Source organism: Balaenoptera physalus (assembly GCF_965194825.1).
Source record: "Balaenoptera physalus genome assembly, chromosome: 1".
In the NCBI taxonomy this organism is placed as follows: Eukaryota; Metazoa; Chordata; class Mammalia; order Artiodactyla; family Balaenopteridae; genus Balaenoptera; species Balaenoptera physalus.
In genome coordinates this window covers 33,573,816-33,599,258 of record NC_138882.1, presented here as the reverse complement: position 1 = coordinate 33,599,258, position 25,443 = coordinate 33,573,816, and the positions used below count along the sequence as shown (strand labels likewise).

Genomic DNA, 25,443 nt, shown 5'->3' with positions numbered 1-25,443 from the left:
TGAATGCACATTTATGGCATACAGGAATTTCAATTCTCTGTTTTCATAAAGCAAAAATGTCAAGTCTTTGTGATTGAGTTTCACATTAACTGGTACTTTATTTGCTTAAAACCTAAACATTGTCAGTTTGAGAAGAAATCCACTGTGATATATAGATCTCCCCATTTAAATTCTAGGGTTTCTTCTTTTGATCCTTGGTAAAATTTTATCCAAGAAACAGAATAGATACATATATATATTTTAAAACATGAACCATTAGAGAATGAAATAGAAAATCAAGAAAGATTTAAGTTTTGGCGGCCCTTGCTTTTTTTTTTTTTTTTTTTATAGTTCCATAAAGACTGTAGCAGGATAAAGGATCACTGGCTCCGAGTCTCTTAGAGATAACAAGTGATGAACTTAAAAAAAAAAAATAACCCACACCCTCAAACAAGGTCAGGTAACCTCAATTCCCTGTGCTGCCCCAGGATAAAAAAAACATGAATACTTTTAGTAACAATTCAGAATTCATCTTTATCTCCTACCTGCCCCATCAGTGGAAGTTTAAAGTCATGATTTTTCTAGACATCCATATTTTTGTATATAGAATATAAACTTGAATTAGATGACAACTGGTTTTTTTAAAAAGTTCAGGTAGAGAAAGAAACAATCACTTTTAACTAAAACCTTCTATGTTTTCTGATTACTGTTTAACTTGCTACCATTTAGCAAAAAGCAAAATTTCCATAGTGTTCACCTCAAATCTTATTGCTTTACAACTGTGGCATACCCTCCATTAAAAATAAAAAGATGAAGCAGTCAATCCAGTGATTAATTTAACATGGCTTTCATTGGGAAAGAGGAGGAGGGAGAAGAGGGGGTCGCGACAAAGAGACCCATAGACAAAAAAGGTAAATTAAACATACAATGGTTTTCTTAAAAAAAAAAAAAGAAGAAGAAGAAAATGTTATTTTCAACAAAAGGAAAAAAAAAGCATTGAAAGCCCATGAGTCAAGCCATAGCCAAAACCATATTCTATCTTAAGTAGGTTTTCTTTTTTTTTCCCCTCTTTTTTTCTTTTTTCTTTTTTTTTTTCTCTTTTTTTAATAAAATCTCTCCCCAAACCATCATCGCTTTTAATCCTCCCCAGACTGGGCTTCATCTTCAGACCCTTCATCCCCAGATTTCTCAGGTGGAGGGCTTGCAGATGTTTTCTTTTCAGGAGGGCTTTCTGGTTCCTCGTCTTCTTCTTTGGGAGAAGGAGTCTTTTCCTTTGATGCCTTTGAAGCTGTGGGGCGACCCACTTTCCCTTTGCCTTTCACAGGGCTTGGCGTCACTGAAAGAAGAAAAATACCAATTTGGGGAAGGGAAGAAAAGCATCTTTAACAAAAATCAGATACTAAAGAAAATAATCTGTAAGAAAAAAATCTATAAACACAACACCCTAACTTACTAAAAATGAAGGTGGGTACTGGTTTCCAAACCCTTTTAACCAACACTGTAATGTTATGTTAGCAGTAATGCTTACAATAGAGAAACAGGGTGCTATAGAAACTGCACATCATCCTTAGTGGCTTGTGAAACTAAAAATTGTTTATGTTTAAAACTCAGGTGAAGAGGGGATGCAACTTAACCTGAATAGAAACTAAAGCCATCAAATAACTTTTAACAGTTCCATCATTACTAACAGTAAGACATGATGAGTAAAAGTTCTATTTGCTAGAATAAAAAAAAGCAAATCCAGCTTTCTGATTTAATCACAAACTAGCTTCAACCAGGAGAATACCTGGTAGAAACCACAAGGGCCTAAAGAAAATGAATCTATGCTGTCAAGTGTGATTTTATTTTGCTAGCACAGAGGATGGTGTAGGGATCAGAACACAGAACTTAAATGTATTACTGTAGGTGTGTATTTTCACAATTTCAAGCTTTACTAGCTGCTGGGATTGTGATATCAGTGGGAAAAAAGGGCAGTAATAGCTATGCTGGTGGGGTGTTTCTACCACTGTACCTGACACTAACAGGTCATTCCCAAATCTTGCCTTTCGTATGGCAGTAGTTGAAGAACAGGGCTAAGCCACCAGACTTTCAGAGGGGCTGGAGTCCTTATTAATAAATAAGTGATACTTCCAGGTATAGAAGACAGGATCCTTTTATTTTTGTTAAGCACGTGGCCAATGCCAAGCCCTAATGAAGAACTTCTGTAGAGAAGGTTTATTGGTTCTTCACATTTTTCAAAGCAGTAATTTAATCTGACTTCTGCAGAGCTCACCTGTGGCCTTTAGCCTGGGTTTGGGCATTTTCTTTTCTTTTCTCTCAGGTTTGGACTTCTTAACCATCTTTTTGTTTTTCTTTTTTGAACTGCCATAGTCACTATCATCATCGTCTTCCATTAGGAAATCCTCATCACTGCCGGAATCTTCTGAGAGGAAAGAAGAATTTCAACGTCCAACTTAATGTATACAGCCTTCCAAGTGAACAAAGGGAGAGAGTGCTAAGAATGGAGAATGGATTTGGAAGTCAAACACTCTTGGATTCTATTTGCAGCTGTACTACCAATCTGGCTGGAGCTGTCACTGGCCCCACCTGTAAAATGGTTTAGCACACACCATGAAGGTTACATGACTGACTTGTTTGAAGAGTACGTTGAAAACAGGAAAAGATAAGACTTAATCTGGATAAAAACTGAAGCCATCAAGTAACTTTTGGTAGTTCCATCACTCCTATATAGTCCTGATGAGACTAGGGAAATGAAACTAAACTGATTTGTTGTGTTTGGCCCAAGTATAAACAAATGAAGTAAGAAAACTACACACAAAGCAGATATACATGTAATTAATTAATCTGAGTAACCTGTGAAACATCTAAATTTAGTCAACACCTTTTTTTGCAAGGTGAGGTCTACACCCTTCTCCACCAAGCCAAAATACAAATCTTAATCACAACACCCACCACGTAACTGTTAGTCTAACAATTGTTCATTCAGTATTTGAGTAGAAATGATGGACATAATGATCATGAGAATCTCTGAACCTTTTAAAATATACAAAGATATCAAAACAGTCGTCTCTTTTAATAGTTAGTATCTAATTTAAGCGACTGATTTTAACATCGAGCATCCACAAAAACGCGGAAGTAATCGAGGTCACAAACTAAAACCATGAGCAAAGTAACAAGGCAGCTTTACGTACTCTCCTGGAATGGCACCTCATCCTCTTCTTCTTGTTCTTCTTCACTGCCCACATCTTCCATGAGCATCTCCCTCTGTTTAGAGGCTGCTTTAGAGGCTGCCTGCCGTTGCTGGCGCACATTTTTATGATCTTCTTTTTCATCTTCACTGTCCTCTGCAATATCAAAGTATAATGCAATGATCAATGAGTTATGGGTTTGAGAGCCGACTAGAAAAGCCGATATGAGATATAACCTGCAGCTTTATTTCATTCAAAAAGGGTAAATTTTATCCCTAAAAATTTCTACAAAATATACAAAAGAGCTAAAATTCAAAGAATGAGTTTGAATAAGACTATACACCCACTAGTACATATAAAATAACTTAGGCATGTAGTTCTAAGTAATAATAAAGCTGAATTTAGGTGTGAGCCCATGTTTCCTATAACATACTTTAAACTTGTATCATTGCTTTGCCCTGAAATTCTCAATCCCATTCAAACCTATCTACACAGTTTTTAGAAACTAAAGTTAGAAAAATATTTTTAAATAGTAGAACAGGGGAGGATTGTCTTCCAATGATATTTATTCTAAGATACAAAACATACAGAACCTAAAATAATGCCAAACTACTATCCTTTTCAATGAATTATGAGGTGTGGCCATTTCAGTTTAGAGGAGATTGAGGGAAATCTTTAAAACACATATTTAAATCAATTAGATCTCAATACAATTTTATTAAAAGAATTACTTTCATATACTATAGTTTATAAATTAAAAGTTCTTTTCAACACACAGTTGTGGTTGTGCATAAATCTGGTTAAACAACAGGATGCCAGCCTATTGGCTCTAGACCAAGTTATATTTTTATTAGTCTCTACCTATGGCCCTTCTCCTGGACTTTGAGGCTCCCTTATTCTGTTAAGGTTTAGCTGTTACTCTTCTGGAAACACTCGAGTCTTATAAGCTTTGCCATGGTCAGTGTTCAAGTCATCACTTTCACTACCCAAAACCTCACCTGAAGACAAATAGACACAGGGAACGGAACTGACTTTGGTAGACTCAAAACTAAACGCACCTCACAGTAGCTTAACACTAGTACAGAGTTATTCATCTTGAAGTGCTCAAATGCTTACAAATGTAAGAGATTCAAATTAGGATTCACAAGGCAGATGAATAAAAGTGTATGTTACATTATCACAACAGCACTAGATAGCGCAAAAGGTTAATATAATTTATTTTCAGACAATTAGCAGACTTGGAAAAAAAACGGAACACAAAATAGCTCAGTGGAGTGAATCCAGTGGAACTCTGTCTACCCTCTACATATTAGCTAAACAGCAGTCTCATTTAAAGGGGGATCCAGGAAGGCAAAAGCAGGGGAATATAGACCACAACTAAAATGGTTGGGAGCAAGATGGAATAAACTCTCAATTCTTTTAAGAGTTACATTTTAAAAAATAAACACCAACGAGTAATCAGGATTTAACATTTAATTTAGTCAGTTCCTCATTAATTCTTTTAAGTTAGTATTCTTACAAAAAAACTTTCTCTGTGGCTACTGTTTCAAAGGACTACTTCCCAGCTAAAAAGAGTCAGATTGAAACTAATCGTTGTTTGCTTTCCAACCTGGAGTCATCACTCCCCCTTATTCTTATTATTCTATTTAGTTTGGTATCTTTTATTTGTTCATGTAAATGGTTTTCAATTTTGACTATGCATGAGAATAATCTGTAAATACTTATACAAAACAAAGCCCCAACATCCCACCTAGACCTTACTGAATGAGAAGTCCTGGGATGGGATGGATATAAGTACGTTATAAAAACCTTCATAGCAGACTTCCCTGGTGGCGCAGTGGTTAAGAATCCACCTGCCAATGCAGGGGACATGGGTTCAAGCCCTGGTCTGGGAAAATCCCACACGCCGCGGAGCAACTAAGCCCGTGCGCCACAACTACTGAGCCTGTGTGCCACAACTACTGAGGCTTGCGTGCCTACAGCCTGTGCTCCGCAACAAGAGAAGCCACCGCAATGAGAAGCCCGCACACCGCAGCGAAGAGTTGTCCCCGCTCGCCACAACTAGAGAAAACCCGCGTGCAGCAACGAAGGCCCAATGCAGCCAAAAACAAATTAATTCATTAATTCATTAGAAAAAACAAAAAAACCTTCACAGGGACTTCCCTGGTGGTCCAGCGGTTAAGACTCTGCGCTCCCAATGCAGGGGGCCCGGGTTTGATCCCTAGTCAGGGAACTAGATCCCGCATGCCGCAATGAAGATCCTGCACGCGGCAATGCAACTAAGACCTGGTGCAGCCAAATAAATAAATAAATTTTTTTTTAAAAAAACCTACAAACAAAAAAACTAAACCAAAACAAAAAACAAAACAAACCGCCTTCATAGGAAACTGTAATAAGCCACCAGGATTGAGAACCACTGTGAGCTCTTTGAAGATGGAAACACATAATGTTTGTAATGCATTTACCACAGAGCCTGGCATTATAATAAAACCACTTATTAAAATGTCCAATAAATAAATATATAAATAGAATTACACCTATTACATTAAAAATTCTTTACTACCTGCTGAGTGAGAATCATCCTTCTTGGTCTTCACATCTTTTTCTTCTGAGTCCTCACTGTAAGCGGAAGGGGGAAAAGATTAAAAATCTTAGATCAAGATCCAAGTGAACATAAATCTCTGGTATCTGACTGAAGAAGAACGTCGAAGAAAGCCTCTTTTATACATAAAATATTCAAACAGATGCTGAGGAGTGGAACTGCTTGCATTATTTCCCTACTTCATAGGAATGCTGGTGATTAAGAACAATTTTATCTACTTTTAGAAAACACTGCTTCTTCTGAAGACCCAAAGGAAAAAAAGAAGGTATCTCAACACAGGCTAAAAACTTTTCACCTATGGATAAGACCTGGTTCATGAGAACATTTACTAAGAAAAATTTTTTGTTGTCAGAGGCAAAGTATGAATATACTGAAAATAAATTATATAATGTATCAATGGTGGTAAAGTAGGCAAGTAAATGGATAGCCTCAAATATAGGTATAGAAAAACACCTTTATAATTATTAAAGGAAACGAGTTTAGTTATATAAATTACAATATGCCTAAAAAAGTTATCTAAAACAAAATGAAAACAAATTAATTAATTACCTCCTAATATATTAATATTTAGGAGTCCAATATTTCTATACATCAGAAACCTCAGCACATAGGCCTGCCTTGTATCATGGAGAAAATAAAAGCGAGCTAAAGGTCACTGCAGAGTAAAATAAGAAGTTAAGGAGCTTCAAAGTTCAATGGAAAGTTTTATAAAATAACTTTTTAGGTCACAAAGATGCACGTTTTATATCTTCACAAATCTTAACTTGGAAATCTGGGTTCTAGTGTTCTGTCTTTGTCATGAATTATTTAGTTGTATGATCTTAGGCAAATCACTTGTACTCTTCAGCGCTAAAATTTTATGATTCCATGAGAAATTCTGACAAACAAAAAAAGAAAGAGTCACATAAAAGTTGATAGCTTTCTTTTCTCAAACAGCAGATCTTGTAAATCTCTTTGGTATTCCTGTAATTTAGACCACACTCAAATGACAACCTATTGAACCCAAGATTCCTACGCAAAAAGAAAAACCAAACACATTTCTTTACTAAGTAACCTGATCCAAATATACTATAATTCTGAAACCTGTGACTGTTCTATATAAATATTTTATGCAAAGTAAGCATTTAATTCACAAGTCTATTATAATGATGAAGAATGGTATCATTTCCTCTAGTTCTTTTATTATTGAGTTTATAGAGACCGTTAATCCTTGAGCCCCATTACAGTGAAGTCAAGTAAAAGCTAAACTTTTAAGTAGAGACCAACAAAAAAAATCAACATTAATATTGGTCTGAGGGAATAAATGTACAAGGAAGGCACTTAATACAAATGGCAACAAAAGCTATATTTATTTCAACCATTCCTGGACACTTAGCAGAGAGTAATAAAGCCAGATGACTGCAACAAGGAAAAATTTAGGCTAGGTATCAATTATATTGATGAGACATTACAACAGGCCACGAAGATGCTCATTCCTAGGAGAAATATAATAAAATAAATATAATGAAAGATAGTTCTAAGTTGGGCTGCTATATAAAACTGGATTAGAGAGATATATTATGAAACTATGGAAAATGTGTCTCCCTACAGTATAATTTTATCTTATTTTTCCTCAAAATTTTTCCACATTTCTGAAATTCTCCAGGAAAGAAAATATTAGATGTTAGCGATTCAAGCAAACAGAAAATACTAGGTACATTTATTAATTATTATTATTTTTACAAACTTAGTGTTCTGTGAATTCAGAATGGAAAGATTTCTGCCTAGGGATTATAGTGGTTTTAGTGCTCAAAAGTAAATAACTTAGAAGAACTAGTGAGAATTATTATTTCATTTCTTTGAACTACTCATATTAATAGTATTATGTGGAAGTGGTATAGCCTAATGGTTAAAAAAATGGACTTTGGAGTCCAACAGACATGGTTTCAAAATCTACTGGTCTATTTGCTGGTCCTTGGATAAATCACTGACCCCTCTAAGTTAATATTACTTACCCTAATAAAGGTTTTGTGAGAATTAAATGATAATGAATATAAATTAGCATATAATAGATACTGGCACATAATAATTATAAATGGTAACTATCATCACCACCACCACCACCACCATCAAGGAGGTCTTAAAGTTATGCTACACTGAGTACGAGAGTGAATGAATGTGAATAGCTGTAAGAGCAGAGATGAAAGCTACAATACCCTGGTCTCATGAGACAATTACAGTTAAAAATACAACTCATCTGAATTCATTTATAAAACGAAGGGAAAGGAAACAGCCCAAAATGATTAAATTATTTAAACAAAGTAGAATTGACTATAGATAGTAAAACTCGGCAGGCAATGCAACTTAACATTCTATAAGCTTTAGTTATGATTCTGCCAATGATCTGTGACTGAATAGGAAAGGTCACTTATTCTTTGCCATTTCTACAATGAAAATGCCAATACTAACCAAATTATATACTTAAACAATCTTTCTACCTGTGCTCAGAGGTTTGAAGTAGCACCAAAGTCATTCTGGCATACCTGGAGCTCACCTTGGATTCCATGACCTTAAAGAGGCTAACCTCTAGACTCAGAAGCACTGTCTGAGATAAAATGAAATATGCAAAACAACATTAAGTGAATAAGCACTTTCCCAAAGTAACTGATGATTCTACCAATTTAGAGACCAGACACTATCCTCAGCTGAGTGGTGACAGTGTAAGAAGAATCAGACTTATGCCTCTTACCTATCTTCCTGTGAATTCTTTCCAGATCGCCTCTTATTTTTAGCTTCTCGGGGAGATGATCGAATTTTCTTAGCTGGAGGGCCCGAATCTCTTCCATAATCTTCATCTAAACAAAGTATTTTTCAAATTCAATGAACTATATTATGATTTTTACATGTCAAAATTACCACTCTATTTACTGATAATTCTCTCATGCTATTTAAAAGGTGAGAGGGCAGAATTTCCTAAATAATTTTCTTTCATTAAAAAAAAAATCTTTTCGGGCTTCCCTGGTGGCGCAGTGGTTGAGAATCTGCCTGCCAATGCAGGGAACACAGGTTCAAGCCCTGGTCTGGGAAGATCCCACATGCCGCGGAGCAACTAAGCCCATGAGCCACAATTACTGAGCCTGCGCGTGTGGAGCCTGTGCTCCACAACAAGAGAGGCCGCGATAGGGAAAGGCCCGCGCACCGCGATGAAGAGTGGCCCCCACTTGCCGCAACTAGAGAAAGCCCTCGCACAGAAACGAAGACTCAACACAGCCAAAAATAAATAAATAAATAAATAAAATTAAAAAAAAAAAAAAAATCTTTTCTACTCCAGTTCCACCTTAACTCAATCATTTCCATTTTTGCATATTACTCTCTAGTCCTCATGTGTATATTTTAATATACCCACAGTCAAATATCTCTTATTTATATTCTACCCTTTTAATTTGTTAAAGACTTACATGTTTCCACATCTTCATATTTATTTGGAAACTATTATAGTAATATGGTTATATTACAAGCATTTTAGACTGTAAAGAACCCACAATTCTACAATCCTAACACAATTACTGTTATCAAGTAAATTACTTTTAAACTAAAGTATTACATATAGCACACTCTGGCACTTGAGGAAAATACCTCCAATTTAAAAAGTCCTATAAAACCTTAAAAAGTGACTCTTCCAAAACTTTACTACACCATCACATATAATTGTGAGTATCTAGAACAGTCTGAAGCTTCAGCAATTATTAAATGGTTGGATAATTATAAATTATGGAATACCATACAACCATTAACCAACATAAACTTTTAGTAACACAAGAAAGATAAGTAGGGGTGGGGTGGGAGGGGCACAGAACTCAAAATTCTACAGCAATATGTCAACTATATTTTTAAAAGGAGAAAAAGGACAAAAAGGTTAAAATGGCCATCTGCTGGCTAAAGGACTTTGAATAATATTTCTGCCTCAGTTTCCTTATCTGTAAAATGGAAATAAAAATAGTATAATCCCATTTTAACAGGAATGATCTAAGGATTAAATGAGTAAGTGCAAACATTTAGTAAGCATTTAATAAATATCAGTATTACCTCTGGGAGGGTGGATTATGTTTTTATTCTTCTTTATACTTGCTGCATTTTCTAGGTTTTCCCAAGGTACATAGTATTATGTTTATAAAGTAAAAGTAGATTTTAAAAAAATAAAGGAAAAAGAATAGTAAACACATCTGGAAAATGAGAGTAAGGACATATTCTAAAAAGACCTTTTATGGCTACAATTTAAGACACACTACTCACTCTTAGTTCACAAATCAAAGGTATTTCACAAAATACTCTCATCGTACTTTACTATGCAAAAAATTTACATACTCCCTCTTATAATGTACAAGTTTTACCGTGATTATAGCAGGAGATATATTAAACTAATAAACACTGCATCAGAATTATCACACATTTAAACTTTGGACTCCAAAACCAGATAAGAAAAAAAATTATTCAAGTGTTTATTATCAGTGATTTACTAAGGAAAAGTTAAAATCCATGCAAGTTCAACGTTTGTTTTGGGTGACACAGATTGACATAATTTACATACATCAACAGTCTAAAAATAAAAAATGAAACCTATTTCAAAAGAATAATAAGAATGTACACAAGCTGGGTATTCTTCCACTAGTCAGTCGAATTTACAACTTATTGAAATCACAAAACTTACCAGCATCATCAGATTCCTGAAATTGTGAATAATCAACGACCTTCCTATTTCTGTGGAAAGAAGAGACTCTAATTAAGATCACAAAAATGTAGGACTTTCCTAAGATATCAGAACCCACATTTCTACTTCACAAACAGAATTAGAACTAGCTCTCTGAAATTTATTTTTCAACAAGCCCCTACCTCAGCCAAAAAATGTCCCATTTTGTTATAGGAAAGTATAGCTTAAACCGAAAGTATTTCAAATGACAATTCTCATATTGCTCATCTGAGGCATAGCTCAAATACTATCCTTTCCTACAAAACAACCTCCCACCTCCCACAAGTACATAAAACAGCAAAATAAGCCAAACTACCATAAATATTCATTATACAGAGATATCATATGCACACAAACCAAAACTGTAAATGTTACTTTATTATTACTGCTATACACACGTGTACACCTGATAAATAAGGTTATTACTGAGTTTTTTTCACGGCAAAGTGACCTTTAAATATAATAGTTAATTATATTTAATTAACTTACTGTCACTATGGTGACGGTAAGTTAAGCCTTACATAGGAAGGGATGGAAAAAAATTGATTCAAAAGATGCTCTTTATTAAAGAGCTTTTTTTTTTTTTTTGGCCATGCCGCGCAGCTTGCAGGATCTTAGTTCCCTGACCAGGGATTGAACCCGGGCCATGGTAGTGAAAAACCTGGAATCCTAACCACTAGGCTACATGGAGCTCCCTAAAGAGCATTTATTAAAGATACAAATTTATGTATTTACTTGACTCAGTGATTTTTTTTTTTGACTCAGTGATTTTTAAGTACTTCTTACTAGGTAAGGCATCTTTAGTATCTCAAACAAATTTAATTTCCATTTTCCTACTTCATATTCTAAACTTAAAAGTTTAAATTTCCTCTCAGAGAGATATAAGAGCTTCCATGTTAGTATCCAAACAGCCTGGAACTTAAAAGAGCCTCAGATGTACTGTAACTAAATGGAAACTAAACAAGTGAACCGAAAGAACTATAAGGGAAACATGCCACTAACTACACTTAAACATAAGTCGAGGACTATTCCTGGTTTTATAGATTAAGACACCATTTAAATGCAAGAACAGGAGAGTAAGAATTCAAGTGCAGGCAGAACTTCTATATAATACGCAAAAATGATAGGGTGGGGTGAATTCTGAACACATCTTTGGGGCTTAGATGTGGAGGAAGGTATAGCCACATCCTTGATTTAAGAGAGAGAGAGAGAAAAAAAAAAGAAAGGCTCTTAAGGAATCTTGTATTCTGTTTTTCTTTAGTCTACCAACAATGAATTATATCTTCGAACTTTACTGCCTCAATGAGTCAAGATGCAAAACTATAAAATATGTTGTAACTATATTTTGTTATAAGAAACTGAGTTTATATATTAAAGATACCCTTCTATTAGTAAAGTTAATTTCAAAAATACTGCTATTAGTTCCACTTACATGAGTTACCTAATCAAATTCATAGAGACAGAAAGTAAAATGGTGGTTGTCAGGGGTGGGGTAGTGGAGGATGGGGAGTCAATGGTATGTACAGTTTCAGTTTTGCAAGAGGAAGAGTTCTGGAAATTGAGTGCCCAAAAATGTGAATATATTCAACGCTACTGAACTGTACATTTAAAAATGGTTAAAATGGTAAATATGTTATTTTACCACAATTTTAAAAAAAGAATAAAATAAAAATATTTTTTCTTAAAAAAAACCCTATTTGGGGGGCGCTAGTAATCAAATGCTTATCATGTTCCAGGAAATAGTGATTTTTAATGACAGATGCCATGAAAAACAGTATTATGAACACAGTGCAAAGATGACCATTTTCTGCATCACTTAGGATCAAGGAAAATGTGACATGGAACTAGGGAGAAAGGATCCGGAAAAGGGAGTTTTAAATCTTTATCTCTAACAATTATGTACAGGTTCTGAAATCGCGGGCATAATAATTTTAGGTTAGCAGGTGGAACTGCAGCTAAAATACTGGTACAATTTCCGGTATCAATTTCTGGTATCAATAGATACATCCTACGAGACTATATAAAGGAGGGTAACCATATGGCAAAGGATCATATGAAGAACTATTGAATAAACTGGGATTTTTAACCTGCAAAAGGGAAAACATGTTAGCTTTGGTGATCAGATTAAGTGTGGGTTCAAGATAAAGGACTTCTTAACAGTTTACTTATGATAGTTACTTTCTTAGTCTATCACTAGAAACACTCCAAAAAGGAATTATATAGTACAAAATACAGAATCTGTTAGTAGGAATCCTGGGTTCTAGAACTTCAAACAAATCACTTACTTCTCTGGGCCTCAGTTCCTCATCTGTGGGAACTGACGACCTAAGTTGCTTGACAGATCTAAAAAGCTGCTCTATAAAATTAAATAAAATTATCAAAGTTTAATGAAAAAGACGACTTTTTCAATTGTAAATGGTCAACTATCCTTTTGCACACCATACATCTTAACATGTACCACTGTACCATTTGTTTTCTTCACTAATCTAAGCCTCTTGAAAGTAATAATCATGTCTTATATCCACATTTCTGGTACAGAACAAGGTAAAAAGTAGGCACTCAAATGTTTTCTTAACTTTTTGCTCTTAGGACCAAATTTTAAGAGCTCTGTTAGAAACCTAATTTTAGAAAATACTCTAGAGGATAATATCCAATCTCCTTAAAGACTTTTAAGATCTCATCTCTTGCCACTTAACAAGCAAGCAACCCCAGGAGGCTTAATTCCACCAATCAGGTTGTTTTTTTACCACTTGCTCATGCAGCTCCCTTGCTTAGAATGCTATTCATATCACTCTCACTCATATCAGATATAACCTCACCTCTCAACAACTTTAATCCCTTATTGATAGTACATAAACTACTAAATGTCTGTCTTCCCTATTAAACATGAACATCTTGAGGACAGGGGTTATCTCTCCTTCATTTGGAACACCAAATTCAAGGAAGGCTTGATGAGTGAATGGACTTGGACTTGGCATCTGTAAAGGATTAGTGTGGGAAAGGGAATCAGTAGAGAGGATGCATGTACCACTGGAGTCTTCAACTTATCAGACATTTAATCCCACTGCCAACGACAAAAGAAAATTTAGTTTTCTCCAAACTGAAAAACTTGTTATTTAAAATCTAAGAGATTTAAAAGGGGAATTCCCTGGTGGTCCAGTTGTTAGGACTCGGCGCTTCCACTGCGGTGGCCTGGTTCAATCCCTGGTTAGGGAACTAAGATCCTGCAAGCTGCACGGTGCGGCCAAAAAACAAACAAACAAAAAAATTTAAAAGGCAATTATTTAGTACGTTTTTTTCTATCCTAGTTTTCAACACAGGAAAACTACAAAAATGTCACAAAGACTACACTGACATTATATAAGCAATTAAATTAAAAAATTTCAAAACTAAATTGAAACACTACTGCTTCCCTTGAAACACAAAATATTTTAACTTTCAATTATGTGAAAATGGCCAGAATTATCTTACATAATAAATGTTATTTATCACAAAAACTGTAAAACCTGAGTAAAGCAAAATATGAATATAGAAGCACTCTTGTCTTAAGGGTAACTAGTCAAAAAAAATCCATCTATAAATGCTAAAGAGGGGAAAAGAAAAAATAATTTCAATAAAAGATCTACGATAACAAGGGTCATTCACAAAAACTCATTATAATGATTTATAATAATAGTTTGGTTCATTTTCTGCTTTCTAAAGATGCTTATTCAAAACATACTGTTTTCCACTACTTAGAGATTCACCTTATTCAGGGTTGATATATATTTTTGATGAACTTATTCCTATGCAAACTTGAAATTAAGAAGGCAATATTTAAGTCTAAAGGCATAGGAAGTCCTACCTCTAGCTGAAAACAAAGAAACATTCTCATGTTTATTACTTAAATTAAATGCCAAAGCTAAACGAACTCTTCAGTGTAAAATGAGCATCAAAAACTGGAACTGGGAGGACAACACAAAATTTCAATATAGCATAAAAGTTAAAAACACAGATTTTTATAATTGGGTTGAAATCCTGGCTCTGCCAGTTACTTGCCCTCACTGAACTTCAGTTTCCTCACCTGTAAAATACGAAAAACAATACCTATCTCTCGAGATTGTTTCGAGGGCCAGGTACACAATTATCCAATAAATAGCCATTATTTCTTGTAAGCACTAACTTGTTCCACCCAGAATACTACTGCAATATTGAATCACGTGAATACACAAGTAACACTCTTATTTATTAGAACAGCACGATTAAGCCGCTCCTTTTAAAACCATTGTCTTAAAAAATAAATAAATAAAATAAAATAAAAACGTTATGTCTTAGAGTATTGGTTCTAGTGCTATTTAGAAAGATTGTCTTTAAGAGTTTGTTGCTCATTTCATTAAAATGAAATATCAAAATACCCCCCTATTTTTATATTATTTCCAACTTTATGATAAAGTTTTCAGTTGCCATTTAGGCCAGAGAAAGTAGCAACAGTAGCTATTTTAAGTCCACCATTTAAGTTAGATCGATTTCTATCCCTCAGATCAACTGGAGTTCCATCTAAGTAAGTCTAAAAGTTTGCACTAGAAAAGAGAACTGTAACCCAGTAAGGAAAACAAATGTTTAAAACAGAAACTATAGGAACACAAAAACTTCAATTAAGGGGCTTTCCTGGTGGCACAGTGGATAAGAATCGGCCTGCCTATGCAGGGGACACAGGTTCGATCCCTGGTCCGGGAAGATCCCACATGCCGCGGAGCAACTAAGCCCGTGCGCCACAACTAATGAAGCCCGTGCACCTAGAGCCCGTGCTCTGCAACAAGAGAAGCCACCGCAATGAGAAGCCCACACACGCACCACAACGAAGAGTAGCCCCCACTCACAGAAAGCCCACGCGCAGCAACGAAGACCCAACGCAGCCAAAAATAAATAAATAAGTTTTAAAAACCCAAAAAACTTCAATTATATGCCTGCTCTTACTTTAAAAGCTGATATAACCGCTATATTTAGATTCTAAAGGTACCTTGGTCACAAATGAACCAATTCCTGGATGATCACCAGAGGGCTTTGAGATAAGCCCTTACTTTTGCATCAAAGTGCAAAAATGAAAGGTAAAGTTGGAAGCTAGACAAAGAACACTAAAAGATCCATTTTTGGCACCAAATGTGGATAACTCAAGCAATAGGATTTTTTTTTTCTTCCACTCTCTTAATCATCAACTTCTTTCTACTGAATACTGGTAAGTCTACCCCCCAAATGTCTTTTCTTTCTTATAGCAGCAACCATCCAAGACCAAATCAATAATATTCCTGAAATGTGAGGTATGTAAAACTAACATTCTAAAGAATCAAGGATCAACAGTATTTCAGAGATGGAAACTACCACATCTTTTGAGATGATCTCATCTCACCCTTTGAACCTTAAAGATGAGAAAACAACTTAAAACCACAAAATTCAGTGCTACTCTTTAACAAACCTGCACATCAAAATATGGAGAAACAATTAAGTTCCAGGTGAGGAAGCAGAACTTTAAAATAGAAACCCACATTTAATTATTGACACCCTAAGCTTTGTATTACTTAAAGAACACAAAATCATTTTCTCAAGGCAAATCAGAGAGACTTTTAGACAATTTACTACATTATTTAGCTCAATAAAGCTATCTTCCATTTTTACCCTGAAGAAGTCCTATTGTTCTGACCAATGCAGGGAAGGAGAAGAAACACCTAGCTAATTTTCTAGAATTCAGCAATTTTCTCATTAGGCACTTAAAGTGCACTTGAAATCTGAGTTTTGAGAAACCCAAAATAGCAAACAGCTCTTTTCACTCATCACCTAAGTGATAAACATCTAGAACAATGTTTTTCAATCTATTGGTCACAACCCACTATTGGGTCCTGAAATCAATTTACTGACGTATAACCAGCACTTTATTTTTTTGGCTGCGGCTCGCGTGGGATCTTACTTCCCTGACCAGGGATCGAACCCAGGCCCCTGGCAATGAGGGCACTGAACCCTAACCACCGGACTGCCAGGGAATTCCCTATAACCAGCATTTTAAAAGAAAAAGAAGCAAATAGAAAATATCAGAGAAAATTACACCTAAATAACTGGCAAGTTCCTGAAACTTGCTTCAGGTATTTGTATTCTTGTGTGTAGCAAATTGTAACGTAAAATGTATTTCTTATAGGAACTTCATCAAAAAAGTCTGAGCCACTGCTATAGAATAAAATGATTTCCAAAGTAGTTTTTAGTTTCACCTTTACAAAAAATTTGTTATTAATCCATGGCCACAAAAGTATAGCATCTCTTCCTATTTTAATTCAGTTTTAAGAAAACCACTTTTTTTTAAACTTAAGCACTCTTAACACCTATCAATGTCTGGTGGCCCGTGGGGGACAGAGGGAAGGGTGATACACCACCAGGTGTATTACAGCTACTGGACCTTAGACAATTTAATCCAATCTTACCCCAAATGTGTTATCCTATCAACAAATGTCCCTGGAAGGGCATGACTGAGAACCTTTCATGATCTCCCAAGGCAACTAATTCCTAGAAAACCAGATAATGAAACAGTTCTTCTCAGCGAGGTGAAATCTGCCTCTAAAGTCCACTGACCAATTCTGTCTTGCCTAGCTCCTGGGATCACCATGGTCTAAATCTAAACCCTCTTCCATAGAGCAACCCTTAAAATTTGTGCGACAGTTTCCACGTTTTTTTTCAAGGCTAAATACTAAAGTTTCTGCATATCAAATGTCCTTAAAACTTAGGACATTTACCTCTCTCCATTCTTCTATCCCTCAAGATTCTTCATACGCCAAGTTTTCTCAGGATATAAGAAAATCAGTTCATAGAAGCCAGGATACCTAATCTCAATTCAGGGTAATTTCTCACAGTTGCTTATTTTGAGCTTCATGTTCCTTTTGGCTAAGATATATTGCTTTGACTGTATCTTATATCATTCTGCTTTTTACAATTAAACAGAATTCAAAAACAGTCACAAGATACAAGAAAGCAAAAATTTTTAAGTAAATATTTAAAATCAAGAACATTACAGGAAATAGCTCTTTAAAGTTTTTCAAATGGAAAAAGTAAATTTCTAATTTCTGCACAAAAGGGGAATAAAGGAGTTCTGAATGATGAACCAGGTATATGTTTGCAATAGTTGTCACAATGCCCTCCTAAATTTTTTTATCAACTTGCTAATATTTCAGTCCAGATGAATAAATATGAACTCTTATATGGCACTCCTTATTCCCAAAATACATTCAGTCCCACCATATTCTCTCCGTATAGTATACTATTTTATTTAAAAGTCACACACAAATTTCAATGAGTATAACAAAGTATTGGGTAAATAAAATGGGCTAGATTTTTCCCAACAGAAGTTTAGTGCAAAATCTATGCAATTAGGAACAGAGTAAACCTCAAGCAGGTGAGATTAAAGGGGTCTCAGATGAGCACATTACCAAGTAGAGTGCTGTCTGCAGCAAGAGTCTTGGAACCCTCAGTGGACTCTTCCAATTGTCTTAACCCAACTACCAGGGACAAATCTGTAGCCTGACAAAGATTTACTGACTCATTACAATAAAGGTGATGGAACATCAGAAGTGTGGAGCATCTCACCAAACAGAGGAAAACTTAAAAAGGATTTGGGGAAGGGTACAATTTAGGTGAAATTTAAATGAAGCAGTGTCTTGATAGGCTCAAAGCACAGCAGACTGTGAAAAGGGGTCTACATCAGGTCTAGACAGTGAAGTGGACCTTGGGTCTTATTTCTTGGCAAAGAAGTTAAGGTAGATGTGAATTTTGTGCCCAGCAACCCCTCATTTGAAGCTCTAAAAATGTAAATCGAGGATAGCTCTCCGTGTCAAAAGGAGATAGCTTTTCCTGACAAAAGTGTGATGTTTCACTCTTATTGATATAATTTCAAATAGCAAAGTTTCTGACAGCCTGATTTTAGAGAATCTTTTCTTAGCAGGAAAGCAGTAGTCAAAGAAGGATTGTTATAAATCTTTCCAGTTGTAGAGTATCTGTGGAAGATAGTCTGTTATCCCAGCTCAGTGAATAGCCAGCTGGATTTTTACTTCTCAGTGGAGCTAAGTTTTAGTTTCTCAAGTAATTCATCTTCTGGGCCATTTTATCTTGACACATGAAATCTCCCTGAAGATCACCTTGTTTTTCAGGTAACTGAACAGGTGCACAGTTCAATAAGTAGATAGGCATTAAGAAGCACCTGAAAATATGCTATAGCCAGCTGAACCACTCTTTGGCAACCTGTGGTCTCTTCACCAAAAATATTTCAAAGACCTATAATTATGGCTATTTAGATACTATTTTAAAATATGGCAATGCAATTCTGTAACAATCAGTTCCACTTCCTAGAACCTAGATAGTCATATTTTTTGAAACAAAACAAAGGGATGCCCCATTTTGACCAAAGTGGTCATATACTAAATCAAATGTTTTCTCTTATTGTCCACAACACTGCAGTCTCTAAGTGCCAGAGGGGCACTATTCACATGGACTGTAATATGGATGTAACATAGATGGTGCCCCAGAGTTACACAGAATGGTGGCCTTGTTTTTATATTTCTGGGGAAAACAGACCAAAAACATAAATAAAATCAATCTCCCTTTCTTTATTCAAAACTACTTTCTCCTTATTAACTAACTAGTTGTATTGCAATGATTTCAAACACTAAAACTCAACCACTTATCTTGGTTTTTAACTTTTGTCAAGTTAAATCAACCCCAATTTATTAATCTTAATTTCCTTCTAATTGTAATATACTGACGAGTTTTATAATAGGTGCTGAACCTTTTCAAATGCTATGGTTTTTCTCCTTTGGTCTTTTAATATGAATCAGTGACAGATTTTAAGTTTTACTCCCGGCACAAATGCTACTTGATCATATGTATTTTTAATACATACTGGATTCAGTTAGCTAATACTGTTTGGCATTCTTGCATCTATACATATACATAAAATGAGCCCATTAATTTTCTGTGGTGTCCTTTAGGTGGCTTTGGAATCTATTCACTTATTTTGGTCAGGGGGAAATGTCCCTGAATTATGTATACACTTAAATGCCACTTATCTAACATTCATGTTTCCTCCCACAAAAGCCTCACACTACTTCAGTGCTTTTTCCTCTACATTCAGGTGTCTTTTCCTTTAATTAACCCCTTCACATATTCTCTTATTCCTTCGAAATTTTCCTTTCCTCCACCCACCCCGCCCCCCCAGCTCACTTTAAAGTTGGTCTTCCCCACCAGAGTCCTGCTATGAACCATAACCCCCAAATGTGCTACTACCACGAGATAGAGTAACACCCCGTGGCAGTGTCTGACTGGAAAGATCACACTGGCCCCAACTTCTATTTGAATTCCTCCTTCCTTTTTAATGGTTAGGTGAACTGGATCAGTTACTTAATTTAAGCCTCAGCCCTCTCACATATGAAATAAGGGATAATATATACCTTGCTCAGAGTTGTTCAAGATTTTGGAAAACATGAGAAGTACCCGGCAGAATTGGCACAAAAAGTGTTGCTCATTAAGTGATGGCTCTATCGAGTTTCGAGTGATTTTATTTTTTCTAAAATTGAAGATGGAGAAAGGAACTGTGCTGTTAAAGGTCTAGTCTTCTTATCTACAATTTAGAAATTCAAAAAGTTCTGACAACCAAGTCTTTTCATAATTTATATGGTGGTAAACATATGCAGGGCAAACAAGAGGGGCTTTTTAGAATTTTCTTTCAGTGTGAAAATTCCTAGGTTTTACCATAGAGATTAATGTGTTTGATTACAGGAGCACTACCCCAGACTGGTGATGGTACATTATATATACAGTATAGGCAAATTTTTGAAAAAATTTGAACTTCTGAACACATATACTCCCCAATGGTTTCAAACTAAGGATTGTGGACCTGTAAAACATTCTATGTGGAATCAAATGTATACAATAAATGTAAATCTAATAGAGAGTTAAATAGGTAAGACTCATGCAGTCTAAATCCAGCTTTACTATTATTTCTACGCCTTAGCTCCTAGACTTAAAAGTCATCACTAGTAAATTGAAGGAACTGGACTTAATCTCAGAAGTTCTTTCTAGTTAAAAAAAAAAAAAAAAATGCTTTTAATTAAAACTTATTCTGAGAATTGTTTTGAAGAGTGAGTTGAAAAAACTGCTATTTAAAATATTTTGGCCATATATTTCCCCTCAAATATTTTCTATATAGAGCTTAAAAACCAGTGCATACAGAATGCACTCACCATTATTTAGAGATTACAAAATAAAATAGCATTTGACCATCTTCATGCCAAACACTAGGAAGGGAAGAGTGGTACCACAGAAAGAATGCCAGCATTGTATTCAGAAAATCTAGGTTCAAATCTTGGCTGTTTCACAGTTCTGTGACCTTGAGTAACATTATTTAAGCTTATTTCATCATCTACTATATGGGAATTTAAAAAAAATCCTCTATTACAGGGTTGTAATAAGGATAAAACAAGATAAAGTGAAATCCTCTGTACCTGACTCTGCACTTACTCTTAGTAAATGTTTATTTGGTAATCACTCCAAAAAAAAAAAAATCAAACTTTAAAGACTTTTTTTTTTTGCATTTTATTTATTTTTTGGCCTCGCCGCACACTGGATCTTAGTTTCCCAACCAGGGATTGAACCCTGGGCCCCGGCAGTGAAAATGCTGAGTCCTAACCACTGGCCCGCCAGGGAATTCCCAACATTGTCTTCTTATAATTTTCAGATTAAATACATATATGTTAGGAAATGTTGAATACTTAAGTGTTGTTATAAAATTAACTCCCCCATTATTCAGGCTTTCCAAGTTATTATGTGAGATATCTTTGAAGGTGAAGTCTACAGAAAAATTTATGTCTTTTTAGAAGAAAGTGACATGTAAATAATAATAAATGTATAGATCAAAGGTTAATAAAATCATACTTCTTTCACACACACACACACACACACACACACACACACACACACGACCTGGACATAGAGAATAAGATCAGATACAAGGAACCAGGCTCATCTAAAACCACATTTACTAGTATACTAAACTCTTGTGTCTTCCTGTGTATCCTTGGTATCATAAATTCCAAGCTGCCTTGAATTTTCAGGTTTCCAAGTTTTTCCCTTTAACCGAGGGCTTTTTGAAACTAATTTTCTGGTAAGAGAGAATATCATATTTTTTTTAGAAATCCAGACACATTCCAACCGAATTCTCTTTGAAAAGAAAGCAATCTGGAATCTTGGGGAAGCTGATTCTCAACATAAATAAAAAATGACCAAAAAAATTTTATATCAATCTGTAAAAGAGCCTATGCTTTCACATCTAAACTTTCAATGTTAAAGGTTCCCTGCAGTCTCAAGTACTAAACAAAAGAAGACAAGACATCAGGTACACTTACATTATAAAGAAAGGAGCAAACAGATTGATCTGAGTGACTTGGACCATTTTCAATAAAGGAGGAAGATCTCTGGAGAATATACAAAGGTAAATTTCAAAAACCCTGGTTTCTAGGCTGGGCAAGTTAGTAAATCTCTGAGCTTTCTTTCAAAAGTAACAGCTTTTTCTTCCCTACCTCATAAAAGCATTTTGAAAAGTTAAAAGTGCCATACACTAAAATAACATCAACACTTATCTGGTAGAAGAGACAAGCGATTATGTGGAAAGGGAAGAGGATGAGGATAAGCAGGGCTGTAAATTAAGAATCTAGGTTCTAGACCCAATCTTGGCATCTACTAGTGTGTGATGCAAGGCACTTCACTTGTCCAGGTCCCCACATTGTCACTCGTAAAATGAATTTGCCTAAATTTCCTTCTGGCTCTAAGACTGCAATTTTACGCTATAAATTTGAATCCAAGGCCTAAAATATTTCAGCTCTCATTTATATATGAGTCAGATACTGTAAAAGGTGACAGCAATACAGTGTGAACAGAACTACTTAGATATGTGTTGCACACATGTCTATGGAAAACCGTGCTGTAGCGTCGGTCAGTTCATCATTCCGTTCATTTGGAAACTGGTGTCAAGCAGCCATTAGCACATTTCTAAATCTTCCTTAAATGCTTAGGTTAATATTAAAATGAAAATAATAGTCACAGTAAAAAAGGAAAAGCAGAAAATCCTCAAAATTATATACAGGCCTAAGGGCAGAAACATATCCCAAAAGAAGCTGCAGGGACACATTTTCCAACACATGCTTTTTTTGTTTTGGGTTTGTTTTTAAACAAGGTTGATCATTCTGATATTAGGTCAACATCTATTTTTTGTTGTTGTTACATTCCCTCAAGTACATAGACTCTTCAATTACAAAAGCACTTCCCTAAGACAGAACTTTTTTTATTGCAAAATTTAACAAACCACCAAAGTCAAGTTTAATTATTTCTGCTTTATTATTGGTCAAGAGTACGTTAAAGGCTTTCAAAAAAGTTACAAAGAGACTTCATCACTAAAATATATAATCAAAAACCAAGTTGCTTTAAAATTAATAACGTGAAAGTGACCCCAAAAAAGCCCACAATATATTAACTTCATTCTTCAATTAGGGGCAAATGTACAGTTAAAATTAGTTTTAACAGACTGAGCAAGAAAAAAGTTGTGCACAAATCCCAATGCCTTCAAAAAACTGATTAGAACGTGCTTAATATATTTACCCCTACCCGGTGACATTAAAAATCCAAGTTTTCAAGAAAAAAAAAGTTCTGTTCGTGTTCCAGCGTCTAAATTTGGGAGCACAAACTCAGGCAAATGAGTAAAATTACAACAATAAAATTAAAAGTCATCAAAACCTAGTGAACTGCGGTTATAAGGTAAAGAAAAGTAATAGTCCAATTTCACCACACAGTAATTTACTCCCAGAAGACAAAAGATCCAATCCAGATGAAACATCTTTATTATGATATTGTCTATTTGTCCTGATCCTAAAGAAAATACTCTACATAAACTGATGGGATACACTGGTCATTTATTATGCCAAAAAAAGTATGCAAACTATAATTTGAAATATCTATTCAGACTCCGTGCCAAAAAGTAGGCAAAACTCTTCCCGGTGGCGATGGTGAGTTATCGGAGATGCGGGTTAAAATTAGGCAGAAAGCTGTCAGGTAGGTAGTTAGTACTCTCCTCACGCCCACCCCGAGCGTAGGAGCCTGCAGCCCCATACCCCCACCAGCTGGAGGCTGCTGTTCTAGTCTGCAGACAGAACGGTGCAGCACAAAACCCTTTCCGGGGTTCCAAACCTCCCTTTAGAGCTCTAGCTCAAAATACTTCCGTTCCTCACAAAACTTGGAATGAAGAAGGGGAAGCAACAACTATTAAAAATTTAGAAACTAAACCTATTTATCCATAAAGCACTATGCAAAGTAGCCAATTCCTTACATTGAAAGCGCCAACGACATTATATTAAAAGTAATATTTATTTGCAACAGCTCTCCTTCGTAAGGCCTCAACAGACTGGATTAAGCCACACCCCTCCATAAATGGCACATTCCATACGATAGCCGGGAGGACGGCCAAGGGCGATTCCACCGTCCGCTGGGGAACAGCAAACTTGTTGAAATTCTCAGAATAAAGTCTAACGACTAACCGAATCTAGCCCGTTTATTATTAAAGTTATTCGAGGTAAAGATAAGATCACAAAAACATCCGAGACGTGTACGCCAAGAGGAGAGAGGTAGCGGGAACGAGAACCACACGGGATTTGGGTCGTGCAGTTAACCCACACCTCCCTGAGTAGGGACATTTCCGAGGAAGGACATTTCTAGTCGGAGGCAAAGAGCGAACTCGAGGCGGGGGGAGCGGGGGTTAACCAGCTCAAAACTACGAGTTGGGTGAGACACAGCATTTTCCAGGGCCTAGTCCCGAACTCTCTCTGCTGCGGAGGAAAAAAGAACACGTCCCACCCACGCCCGGCCCGATCCGAGAGGCGGGGCTCTGCAGCGACCCCGGAGGACGGAGGCGGGGCCCGGCGGCAGAGCTGCCCCTCCTGCTTTGCATGGAACACCCCCGTCCGCTAGAGAAAGAGGGCTGAGTCCCCCACCCCCACCCCCACCCCCACGCAAGCCGAGGGGGGAAGGGGCAAAACGGCGTCTCCGCCCTTCCCCCCCCCAATTAAGGTGGGGTCCGAGACCGAGTCCGCTGGTCCTCGCGGCCGGCTCCAAGGGGCCGGGCCGGAGGAGGTGGGGCCTGGGTGGGGGCGCTGACTTCACACCCCTCCCCCTCCGACCGCTGGCGGTTCAGGGAACACCCCGCCCGCTCCAGTGCGGCGAGTGGGGGAGGCAGCAAAGCAGCCCAGAGCCCTGCAACAGCGCGGGGCGGGGAGGAGCGCGCGCATGGGCGCGCGGCCGCTACCCCCGCGGGCCAGCAAGGCCCCCCACGCTCAAGGGCGCGCGCGGGCCCCGAAAGGGAGGAGGCCGCGCGTGGCACGGGAGAGGGCCGACTCTAGGCTTCTGTCCCCCACTCCTTCACCACTCACCCCAACCCCCTCCAACCCGTTCCAGGCCTCGGACTCCGCACTGACCTGACAGGCCGAGACATGTTCGCTGTCGAAACAGGACCGAGTCGAGAAGCCAAAGACCAGGACCCCCCCCACCCCGCGCGCTCGGCGCCCCACCCCCCCCAACTTCGGCCGATGGGGCCGCTGCCGCCGAACCCCGAGCTGCTGGCTTCTCAAACTCCGCCGCTCCTTGGTTCAGGGCCCCTTAATCAGACGAGCCCCCCGCTCCCCCGTCTCTTCAAAATGGATGAATCAAACCAGCCGAAAATGCGCCAAAGCCGCCGTACAACCAAAGCCACTAGGGCCTGTGGGCTCCGCCCCAACACGACCGGTCATTGGCGGCTTCTGCCAGATGCGCAGAGCTCATTCGTCCGTTTGAATCATCACGTCTCCCAGGTTCCGCCCCACTCACTGATAGGCTCCGCCTCCTCCGTGAGGTCCTGTTAG

At 37.0% G+C, this 25,443-nt stretch overlaps 1 protein-coding gene across 2 annotated transcripts; it reads right to left on the bottom strand.

Annotated features, from left to right (window-relative positions):
- Nucleotides 1-810: 810 nt before the first annotated feature.
- On the bottom strand, nucleotides 811-25,278 carry NUCKS1 (nuclear casein kinase and cyclin dependent kinase substrate 1). Of its 2 annotated transcripts, none has more exons than XM_082462651.1 (7): nucleotides 25,021-25,278; nucleotides 10,457-10,506; nucleotides 8,498-8,603; nucleotides 5,731-5,786; nucleotides 3,171-3,323; nucleotides 2,252-2,401; nucleotides 811-1,315 (listed from the first exon to the last, which is right to left on the bottom strand). In XM_082462651.1, the coding sequence occupies exons 1-7, from the start codon at nucleotides 25,035-25,037 to the stop codon at nucleotides 1,116-1,118; spliced, it is 732 nt and encodes a 243-aa protein (XP_082318777.1). In that variant the 5' UTR covers nucleotides 25,038-25,278; the 3' UTR covers nucleotides 811-1,115. The 2 variants fall into 2 exon arrangements, with proteins under 2 accessions (XP_082318777.1, XP_082318778.1); XM_082462652.1 differs by having other exon boundaries at nucleotides 2,252-2,398; nucleotides 25,021-25,138.
- Nucleotides 25,279-25,443: the final 165 nt, after the last annotated feature.